Raw genomic sequence first — 11,784 nt, 5'->3', positions numbered from 1 at the left:
TTTTACGGACAGCTAAAGTTGTGAAGTTTAGGGTCAATACGAGTAAGTGTGATAATGGTGTTAGTGTGATAGACAGAACTAGCGCATAGTTAGAAAGGTCTGCTCTATTCCAGATATGTTCCTGATCAGCTTTTAAAAATCCAAAAATTCCTTCCTTGCATAAGAAGTTTTCTTTAAAATATTTCGAAAAACATTCGGAATGTCGAAGATAATGCGAACGAAGAAATTAATGCTATCAAGACAAGATTTTTTTGTTATCACATTGACAGTCTGGTCTCGTTTAGACCTGACGTTGATCAGCTCTCTAGGAATCAATAAAATTCGAAGTTTGATTATTAATTTTTTCCTGCATAATTGGAAAAACTCACAGGTTGTCTAAAATGAATAGGGCCCTGACTTTGCCAACGCCCGGTAACCTGAATACTCGGGTGAGTAGCCAAGGTGAGCGTTAGCCTAAATATCGGGTACTCGGATACCCAAGTAGTCAAGTAATATCCGGGCCAGACAGCCCTTTATTTAATTCGTCAGCATGACGCCCCAACAGCCAAGTTGAATATGGGATTATTTTAAATTTAACTCAATTTTAATTCAATTTATTATTATTGAATTCTCAAGAACTCATTCTCAATTGCAACTCAACGTAATTATCCGGATACCCGAATACCCACCTTATATCCGTTATTTTAAGTACCCGTGCCCTCGAGTATTCGAGTAAATATACCTGGCATGCAATAATAGGCAGTGAAAACACTATAATAAATTTTGTATTATAGTGTGTATAACGTTTAGTGAGTAGCGCGTGTGGTATATAACTGCGACTGTCAGGGTTTGATTCTCGTTGCTGGAGAATTTTCTGCAAATGGGTTTTTCTAGAGTTTTATTCAATCAGAAGAATTTCGTTTAATTAAGATTTTTCTAAGTAAATTTTTCCGCGCATATTTGTTTATATAATTTTGATCACTAGGGTTCTGGAAGAAAATACCATACCATTTTATTCAGTCTTTTGTTGATTACTTATATTTTATTTGCTATTTATATATTATGTACTCTAGATATATATGAATTTTTCTTTACATCCGACCAGACTATCTAGCTGGTAACTGGTCATATACGGCCTGGCCTTGGGCTAGCCAAAGAAAAAATATTACACTTTTGGCATGACCAGGCCAGAATACATGATCAGCGTCAAGACTCGAATTCAGAAAGTCATTGTTTCAATTATTTTAGAGGAAACCGAGATGCTTTTAAAAAGCTGTAATCTTGGCTTATTGTCTTCCAAATAGAATTTGTCCTATATAAAAGCTTTCTTTGATGTCTGTTTTAAAGAATAAAGAAAGGTACTATATTTTTCTTTAATATATGTTGTTTAGCTTAACAAATAAAATTTTGATTATTTTTATTGTAAATAATAATTATTATTAATTAAAATTTTTACAAGTATACATACTATTCCTTATGAATTTAATTTAGAAGTAAAATACTTTTAAAGAGCTAATTTGTTTAAATATCCCTTGAAATTTTTATATCAGATTCAAATTATTTATCAGTGGGCTTTAATATTTTTCTTTCAAAACGTTAATTTCTAATTTTAAAACATGGAGAAAAACGTGTTTTAAGAATTAGTGGATGTTTTATTAACGTTATTCAATGTTCAATCCTGTAAAATTTAATATGAAAATGGCCAATTGCAATTTCACATATGAAAATGTCCTATTGATATTAATTGATTTTCACTGTCGAACTTTTTTATTCTGCGAAGTTGACTTGTAATAATCGTATTGAATTAACTTGAATTTATCGTAAGTTTACCCGAGATTAGTAGAATTCAGCTGAAATTCACGTGGAATGTATCTTGAATTTATTTTGAACTGCATTGAAATCGATTTGAAATTAAATTCACTGACTTCCGTGAAATCACTTAGACTTTTTTTTCTTTCTGGAGAATTGAGTTATGAGCATATAATTAATATTCTCAAAATTATTCAAATCAGTTCTAGCAGGCTCTCGATTTTGTCCCATAAAAGTAAAAAAGTCAATTTTTTACACCATTTGTAAACTATTCATATAAAAATGTCTGCCATTTGGGATTTTCGAAAATATATGTTTGGTACAAGCTGGAATTTAAAAATATTATATGTACTTTTTTTAATAATAAAACAATTTCTAGGTTATTTAACTTGTTTAAAAGTTTAAAACTCTAAATTTTCAGGAATGAAAATTAGCTTTGTAATTTTTTATGGAAGCTTCAAATAAATGATATGCATGAGAAAATGTTGAAAGTTTCTGCAAGTAACACTTATTAGCTTATAGTATTTGTTATTAATTCTAAGTCATTTGTGGAATGGAAATTGCACATCGAGATTGAAATACGCTTTGACACTTTTAATTTATAATTTAGTAGTAAAATTGAAATAGAATCTACCATGTACAAGCTGCGAGGTGGCGCGTGGTGGCCAGTTGGTAGTGAAATTTTCCCCTAAAAAAGTGACTCGTGTTTCAGACAATAAAGTTTTTTCCATTTTTTCCCGAAATAGAGACACTATGAGCACTCAAAAGAAAAAAAATAACTGTTTATACATTCAATGTCGAATTACCAACATTGTTCATAAAGGTAGGATGTTGGCCATCCTGATTAGTAGCTACTGCTCGGGCAGCGTGCCCAGCTTCTCCACTTTGGATGCTGAAGTGACGATAGGAAATGTACTCTGGAGGTATTGGTTGTAAATTCCTTTTGACAGTTTCCCTCTGCTTCTTTACTTTCAGGTAGCCGAGCACCGATATTAGGAGGACAAAAACCACAAAGCCCATGCAACAGCCGACGATCAACCCCAAACGCCTCGTTAATATGCTGTTGACAGTATCAGTGTCGCTGAGCGAAGACTCGTCGCTGCTGGCAACGGCATCCGGAGCTTCCAAGGTTGTCACGTCGCTGCACCTACTTGTTAGTGAATCGACCATTTTTGAAATTGCTGTGGTCTCGAAAAAATCTTCTCTGCTTTCGTTAGACTGCTCAATTGCATTGCTTTTTCCGCCTTCGGGTAACCAGTTGCCAAGACCCAGAACACAAATCAGGTATCGTGTGTTCGACGATAGTTTTGAAAGTTTTACTGATCGAGCACTTGGATCAAGCATCTTACCTCTTACCTAAACAAAAAAATGAAGTCAATGATAAAAAAACTACTTAGTACAGTGAAACCCTCCAATGGCCCTTTTGAGAATTGACGCTGTTCCGTAGGTAGGTATAACAGGAGCTGCGCAGAGTAAACGGGGTCTGCGGTTGACACTCAGGCGAGCACTCAGGCGTGAATAAACAAAAGCGGATCGGGCTGTAACGAGTAAGTTCCCACCCACTGTCAGCTCCAAAATCGATGCTGAAGAAGAGTTTCACTGTAGTTAAGAGAAAAGCTCAAAATGTATCTCTATTTGTGCTTCATACTATGCAAAAAAAAATATAGCGTGAGTTTAATACTCCATCAGGTAAAATGTACTGTTTTAAGCCTAATAGTTGAGTCAAAATAAATTAGTGCGAATTAGTTATTTTTTCTTAGTCATAGTCAAAACTATGCCAAATAAATTAGCAAAGGATTTGGCATTATACGCGAAAAAATTCTGTTTGAATTAACCAGAATTCTTGCTAAATCCCGTGTGGAAATAACCCCATTAGGCCCTATTACAAGTCGGGTACTAATCGGGGGCTAGTCGGGTTATTAATTTGGACAAAGTACCCAGTTGGGGACTAATCAGGAACTAGTTGGGCTTTTTGTTGTCAAAATTTCAGTCGGGGCCTGGTCGGTGGTTGGTTAAGGGCTAGTCGGGCCTTTTTGTTCACTAATTTCCGTGCGGGTAATCTTCAGGCTCTGGTCGGGAGCTAGTGGGGCTGTGGTTCGGTTATTCTTATGTTTGAGTTTTCGGCGAGATTTTATCAAACGAGGTGATATCTAAAAACGCGTAATGATTTTTTTTTATTCTAAAATACTAAGAATATATTTAACAATAATTTTACACCGTTTTTTGGAGCAAAAGATTTATTAATGTTAAATACATCTCAAATATAATTAATAAATCATTATTAAATTAATATTTTTGTACGAAAATTATTTTTTTTATAAAAACATAGAGTCATAAGACTCTAAATTTGTACAGATGCTTATTTTTAAATTGATCTGAAAGATTTTCCATTTGCAAATAAAGTCTAATCCCTCATGTAGTTGAAATTGGAAAGAGAAAAAGTTTTTGATCAATCAGTGAAGAGCAGTATCCTAGTAGTAAACTGTTAAGCACGGTACAGTTCAGATTTCGCTACAATCTTCATTTGAGTTTTGCGGTTCTGGACTGGTAGCTTTAAAGAAAATCCGCAAGGGTGCGACGTGCTGCCTCTCGCGCAACCGAAATGACGCGTCGAGTGTTTAAGACAGCAGTCCACACGTAACGAAGCATAATTACCTGGAGCAGAGACTACCGTGACCAACATGGCGGTTCCTTCAGAGCGAAGCTCTTCGATTGCTGCCTTCCAGCTGAAGTTTTTTTTTTAAAATTAATAGTCCACAAATTTTGGGGAATTTTAGTTATATATATTTATGTATTTTTAACGTAGGATATGTTCCCCATTAAATCTTGGGTAAATTTGAGCACTTTTAAATATTTCAAAAAAGTTTATGGAGATTTCCGTAAATGATAAGTATTTTGACAAACTTTTAGGGGATGTTCCACAAATTTTGGGGAATTTGGTTAATATTTCACGCGGATGTATTATCGTATGACCTCTATTAGTACCCGATCAGGCCCCGACTAGAATAAGTCGGCTCACCTGACTAGCCCCCGACTAATCTACCGTGACGATACTGGTCAGGGGCTACTCAGATGACCTGACTAGCCCCCGACTTTAAGTGGGGTCGAATGGTCGGGAACCAGACTAGTTCCCGATTTGAATTTCTACATGAGATATGCCCTTACTATTTTTTTTGGTCAAATTTACCAGTTTTCTGGATAATTAACCAGAAAATATGAATAAAACAATCAGCATTCTGATTATTTTAACCAGAAAAAATAGTAAGGTTATCAGACATTTTTTTTATTGTATGTGTTCTCCGCTATTCCGGCCCCGAAGGAATACGAACTCTTTAGTAAAATTCTAAACCAGTCTTGAAAAGTACATAATATTCTACAAGATTCCATACTTCCAAACAATTTAAAAACATAGATTTCTCCAGAATAATTAGGAACATTCCGGAATATTTTATACAAATTAGGTAAATTTCATCATTTTCAGTGAGTTTGAGAAATAAAGATTGTGCATAAAAATGAATAATTATTTGAGATAATTCGAAGATATTCCAGAGTATTTAACAGCGTACTCGATTCTGAAACTTTTTAGGACATTCTAATACATCACTGTATAAAATTGCAGAACATTTCTTAAAATTCAAGGATAATATTTCAGAATTCTAAAATAATCTACAATATTCAAGAACATTTCAAAGCATTTCTTTCCCAGAATATTATAAAGGATATAATTTTATAGAAAACTATAAAGAACATTCGAGAATTTGTATATAATTAAATCCTCGCCAGAAATAACGCCGGCTTTACGCAGGTTTTGTGCTCATGGAGTTCTATACAGCGAGAAAAATCTGTCCCGCATTTTGCACGAAATCGTATCATACTTAAATCGCAATACATGTGCCCTGCTTCACTTACTTAAATTCGTGCAATTTTAGTATTTCAATGTTTAGTACGAAGAATCCACGAAATCCGTGCTCTTGCAGTATAGATTCATTCTCAGTTGATAAATGTATAATATAGTAGGATGATGTCATGTCCCTACTAAAGAAAAAATCGTCAGACTTTCTGACGATTTCTGAACATCCTTATTATTAGATCTGTTAGTTTCCGGAAGAAACTATATGCTAATCGAAAGTATGAAGCTAATAGAATATGCAAGCGTGAGATTGCCCATTTTTTCCCATCATAGCTATGGGGTTGGCAGGTATAAACAGGTAAGTCGATACTAGTATTTTGCACCAATCTGTTTCCGCAATAAACCTTATATCAAAATAGAGAAAATTTTATTGCGAACAAGATAACGTAAGGTTATCTTCGAAAATCTGTTTTAAACTCCGGTTCTCGAGTTTTAAAACTGATGTAAAATGCATGGGGAAAAATCACTTTTTTTTTAGTTTTTAGACTAATTTTTTAGTGTTTAAAACAATGTGACAGAAAAGTATGGGGGCCTATAGAGAATTATCCAACGAAGAATTTCATGTATCAGACATGTGGGTTTGAGACCACTAACACACCCCCACGCGTACCTGAAAACCACCCTTACAACCAAAAATGTCCATTCTTGATGAAATCAAACTTCTGAACACTGTATTCTCGTATTTTTTTACTTAAAATTATTAACATTGGTCTAGTGGGATATTTATTATCATTGGTTAATTCATTTTTAATTATTTAATACAAATAGAATTGGTTTAACTAGTTTTTTTTGCAAAAATGTGTCCTCCACCCTAAAATTATTACTATTAGTCTAGTGGAATATTTAATAAAATTTGTTTATCAATTTTTATTTGTGTGAAGAAATGAAATTTGTTTAAATAATTAGCAATAAATTAACCAATATTCTTAAATATTCGACCAGACCAATAATTTTTATTTGAAAAAAAAATAAAATGAAAAATTAGTCAAAACAATGTTAATCAATAATCCACTAAAGAAATATTAATAATTTTTAATAGAAAAATATTGGAATACATATTATTTGTTTAGACAATTGAAAATTATTGTTCTAATGTTAATAAATATTCCACTAGGCCAATAAATTTCAAATCGAAAAGTCCCATAACATTTTTGCGTACGGTTCTTATTTTGGCTACTATAGGGCATTGAGATGTGACCCAGAAGATAAATATCTATAAATATTTGTGAAGTTGCCGCGGTAGTATACTACCGCGGCAACTTCACCCTGCTTCGAGCTTTAAAAAAAGCACGTGCGATTACAATGTGAATATGTGTGTTTGAATTGGATGGTGTCAAGTTTTATCGAACTTAGCTTACCGAAATTCGGTGCATGGAAAAAATGGAAATGCAGGCTAGATTCTTCGAAGTTTGGTGAGTGTAGCACAAATAATTTCAGCGAGCCTAGATAATTTGTACATTATTTCAAATAATCAGTTACTGTCTCCTATTAATGGGGAATTTAATGTAAATTCTTTTAAGTCATTTAAATTTTTTTATTTTTTAGACTTCACATGTAATCTTTTGAATTCTTTTAATGATTTTAAAGAATTATATATTAAATATTCAGGATATAACTTGATCAATTTTTAATTTTCTGAATTCTTCTCAAAACCGGAAAATCCTTTCAACTGCATGGAGAAAACAGTATCGCTGCTCGAATTATGCAGAAGTTTAGTTCAGCGAAGTACACGTATATAGTATACTATATTCTATATATACTATATACTATATACGTAAAGTATATACTCATGAGGTAATGGTGAGACAACTATACTCATTTGTGGCGAGGCCAATACACTGCTGCGACTCTGACATTAAAATGGAAGGGAAGCGTCATTTGCTCGAGGAGTTGTTTTTTGCAAAAAGCTTCTTCGTATTGTATCTTTTTTGTGAAATCTCCACGTTATCAGAACTTCTGTACCAGAAAAACAGCGTTTCGCGAATGCGTATGTGTGTGCGTATATTTTTAGTTTGTGGCAACATAACTTTCGAAAGAATTTTCATATCACGTAATATCACGTCAAGAAACTTGTATCTTTGGTGGAGCAATATGACGTTCAGGAATACTTGTATAGCTGTTATGCCTATATTAGTAAGGTTGTAAGGACCATCCGAAAGTGTTGGAGCAAGAACTATACTTTCTAGTTCTGGGGACAAAAATATTGTTCTCTCAGCTATTTCGCTTTTTCCGTGTATTATTTCCAAACTTATCAACTTTGGTTGACGGTGAACTATGAACTAGGATGCACTTGTTTCTTTAAATCTGCGGGATCCTAAGAAATTCAGAGAATTTCGCAGAATTCAAAAGGCTTGAAGGAAACTACTATATTTTAACGTGAATTCTTAAGATTTTAGAACAATTCAAAACAGTTTTTAAAAGGACCCCGCACAATTTACATTAAAATTCGGGCCCGGTTACATCGGCTGAAATTAGAATATAATATGGTTCAAAGCCTCCTGATAAAAAATGCTAATGGTTACTATTCCAAAAAATCAAAAGTTTTCGAGATAGATGGGGCTGAACGCGAAAAATATTACCACAAGCGAATCTAATGTCCCGCTTAAGACTTGAAGATATGGTGCAGATTTTTCTTTAAACTGTGATCAGCCCAATCACTGAAAATACTAGTAACACTGGTAAGATTAGTTTAGCTAATAAGGGCAACAAAATGGCGCTGTACTGGTAATAATAGGCCAAATCATGGCGCTGCCCTTGCAATGTAAATAGGCTTTGAAATAATAAAGTTGGAAGACAGTTCTGTCAATGAATACAAGACTGTCGAGTATTCCAATTATCAAAGGAAAAACCAGTACAGCTACTAAAGGCAATGCAATGGGACTGCGCTGGCATTATGAAGATTTTTCAAATTGTTTAAGGCAAAAGACATTCTTGACTACCAAAGATATTTTGTAGTCCAGATAATTAAGACAAAACTATAGGTCAGTCCAGTCAACAAAGGCCAGACATTTTATCAGTCCAGTCAGTTACGACAAGACTATAAATCAGTTCAACCAACGAAGGCAAGACATGTTATTAGTTCAGTCGGTTACGACAAGACTATAAATCAGTTCAACTACCAAAGGCAAGGAATGTTATTAGTCCAGTCGGTTAAGTCTTGCCTTGGTTTGTTGGACTAATTTATAGTCTTGTCGTAATTGAATGTACTAATAAGATGGCTTGCCTTTATTGGTTGGACTGATTTATAGTCTTGTCTTAATCGACTTGACTAAAAACATGTCTTGCCTTTATTGATTGGGCTGATTTATAGTCTTTCACTAACCGACTGGACTCATAACATGTCTTGCCTTTGTTTGTTGGACTAATTAATAGTCTTGTCGTGACTGAATGTACTAATAACATGTCTTTCCTTTGTTGGTTGGACTGATTGATAGTCTTGCCTTAACCGACTGGACTAATAACATGTCTTGTCTTTGTTTTTTGGACTAATTTATAGTATTGTCGTGACTGAATGTACTTATAACATGTCTTTACTTCGTTAGTTGGAATGATTTATAGTCTCGTATTAACCCACTGGACTAATAAAATGTCTGTCCTTTGTTGGTTGGACTAGTTTATAGTCTTGCCTTAACCGACTGGACTCATAACATGTCTTGCCTTTGTTAGTTGGATTGATTGATAGTCCTGCCTAAACCGACTGAACTAATAACATGTCTTACTTTTGTTGGTTAGACTGATTTATAGTCTTGCCTTGACCGACTGGAAAAATAACATGTCTTACCTTTGCTGGTTGGACTGATTTATAGTCTTGTCTTAACCGTTTGGATTAATAACATATCTTGCCTTTGTTGGCTGGACTGATTTATAGTCTTGGCTTAACCGACTGGACTAATAACATGTCTTACCTTTGTTGGTTAGATTCATTTATAGTCTTGTCTTAACTGACTAGACTAATAACATGTCTTACCTTTGTTGGTTGGACTAATTTATAGTATTGTCTTAACCGACTGGACTAAAAACAGATCTTGTCTTCATTTGTTGAACTGATTTATAGTCTTGTCTTAACCGACCATACTAATAACATGTCTTACCTTTATTGGTTGGACTTATTCATAGTCTTGTATTAACCGACTGGACTAATAACAGGTCTTGTCTTTGTTTGTTGGACTGATTTAGAGTCTTGTCTTAACCGAATGGACTAATAACATATCTTGCCTTTGATGTTTGGACTGATTTATAGTCTTTCCTTAACCGACTGGACTAACAACATGTCTTACCTTTGTTGGTTGGACTGATTTATAGTCTTGTCTTAACCGACCATACTAATAACATGTCTTACCTTTGTTGGTTGGACTTATTTATAGTCTTTTCTTAACCGATTGGACTAATAACAGGTTTTGTCTTTGTTTGTTGGACTGATTTATAGTCTTGTCTTAACCGACCATACTAATAACATGTCTTACCTTTGTTGGTTGGATTCATTTATAGTCTTGTCTTAACTGACTAGACTAATAACATGTCTTACCTTTGTTGGTTGGACTAATTTATAGTATTGTCTTAACCGACTGGACTAAGAACAGATCTTGTCTTCATTTGATGGACTGATTTATAGTCTTGTCTTAACCGACCATACTAATAACATGTCTTACCTTTGTTGGTTGGACTTATTCTTAGTCCTGTCTTAACCGACTGGACTAATGCCAGGTCTTGTCTTTGTTTGTTGGACTGATTTAGAGTCTTGTCTTAACCGAATGGACTAATACCATATCTTGCCTTTGATGTTTGGACTGATTTATAGTCTGTTCTTAACCGACTGGACTAATAACAGGTTTTGTCTTTGTTTGTTGGACTGATTTATAGTCTTGTCTTAACCGACTAGACTCATAACATGTCTTGCCTTTTTTTGTTGGACTAATTAATAGTCTTGTCGTGACTGAAGGTACTAATAACATGTCTTTCCTTTGCTGGTTGGACTGATTTATATTCTTGTCTTAATCGACTGGACTAATAACATGTCTTATTTTTGATGGTTGGACTGATCTATAGTATCGTATTAACCGACTGGACTAATAACATGTATTACCTTTGTTTGTTGGACTGATTTATAGTCTTGTCTTGACCGACTGGACTATTAACATGTCTTGCCTTTTTATGTTGGACTAATTAATAGTCTTGTCGTGACTGAATGTACCAATAACATGTTTTTCCTTTTTTGGTTGGACTGATTTATAGTCTTCTTGTAACTGAATGTACTAATGACATGTCTTGGCTTTGTTGGTTGGACTGATTTATAGCCTTGTCTTAACCGACTGGACTAATAACATGTCTTGCCTCTTTGGCTGGAATGATTTATAGTCTCTGATTAACCGATTGGACTAATAACATGTCTTTCCTTTTTGGTTGGACTGATTTATAGTCCTGTCGTAACAGAATGTACTAATAACATGTCTTTCCTTTGCTGGTTGCACTGATTTATATGCTTGTCTTAACCGACTGGACTAATAACATGTCTTATTTTTGATGGTTGGACTGATCTATAGTATCGTATTAACCGACTGGACTAATAACATGTCTTGCCTTTGTTGGTTGGACTGATTGATAGTCTTTCCTTAACCGACTGGACTAATAACATGTCTTACCTTTTTTTGGTTAGACTGATTTATAGTCTTGTCTTAACCGACCATACTAATAACATGTCTTACCTTTGTTGGTTGGACTTATTTATATTCTTGTCTTAACCGACTGGACTAATAACAGGTTTTGTCTTTGTTTGTTGGACTAATTTATAGTCTTGTCTTAACCGACTGGACTCATAACATGTCTTGCCTTTTTTGTTGGACTAATTAATAGTCTTGTCGTGACTGAAGGTACTAATAACATGTCTTTCCTTTGCTAGTTGGACTGATTTATATGGTTGTCTTAACCGACTGGACTAATAACATGTCTTATTTTTGATGGTTGGACTGATCTATAGTATCGTATTAACCGACTGGACTAATAACATGTCTTACCTTTGTTTGTTGGACTGATTTATAGTCTTGTCTTAACCGACTGGACTAATAACATGTATTGCCTTTTTATGTTGG

The 11,784-nt window shown here is 34.2% G+C and overlaps 1 protein-coding gene across 1 annotated transcript in view; it reads right to left on the bottom strand.

The window, feature by feature from the left end:
• Positions 1 to 2,201: 2,201 nt before the first annotated feature.
• The window catches only part of LOC117171362 (protein artichoke-like), a 519,164-nt gene continuing 509,581 nt past the window's right edge, over positions 2,202 to 11,784 (bottom strand). Inside the window, exon 6 of the mRNA XM_033358610.1 lies at positions 2,202 to 3,144. Coding sequence (XP_033214501.1) covers positions 2,572 to 3,144 — 573 coding nt within the window. The 3' untranslated portion in view covers positions 2,202 to 2,571. The remainder of the gene's footprint in view (positions 3,145 to 11,784) is intronic.

This window comes from Belonocnema kinseyi, chromosome 4 (genome assembly GCF_010883055.1).
Source record: "Belonocnema kinseyi isolate 2016_QV_RU_SX_M_011 chromosome 4, B_treatae_v1, whole genome shotgun sequence".
Classification (NCBI taxonomy): Eukaryota; Metazoa; Arthropoda; class Insecta; order Hymenoptera; family Cynipidae; genus Belonocnema; species Belonocnema kinseyi.
Note: the sequence above shows the minus strand (reverse complement) of the source record. Positions and strands in the feature narration are given on the sequence as shown.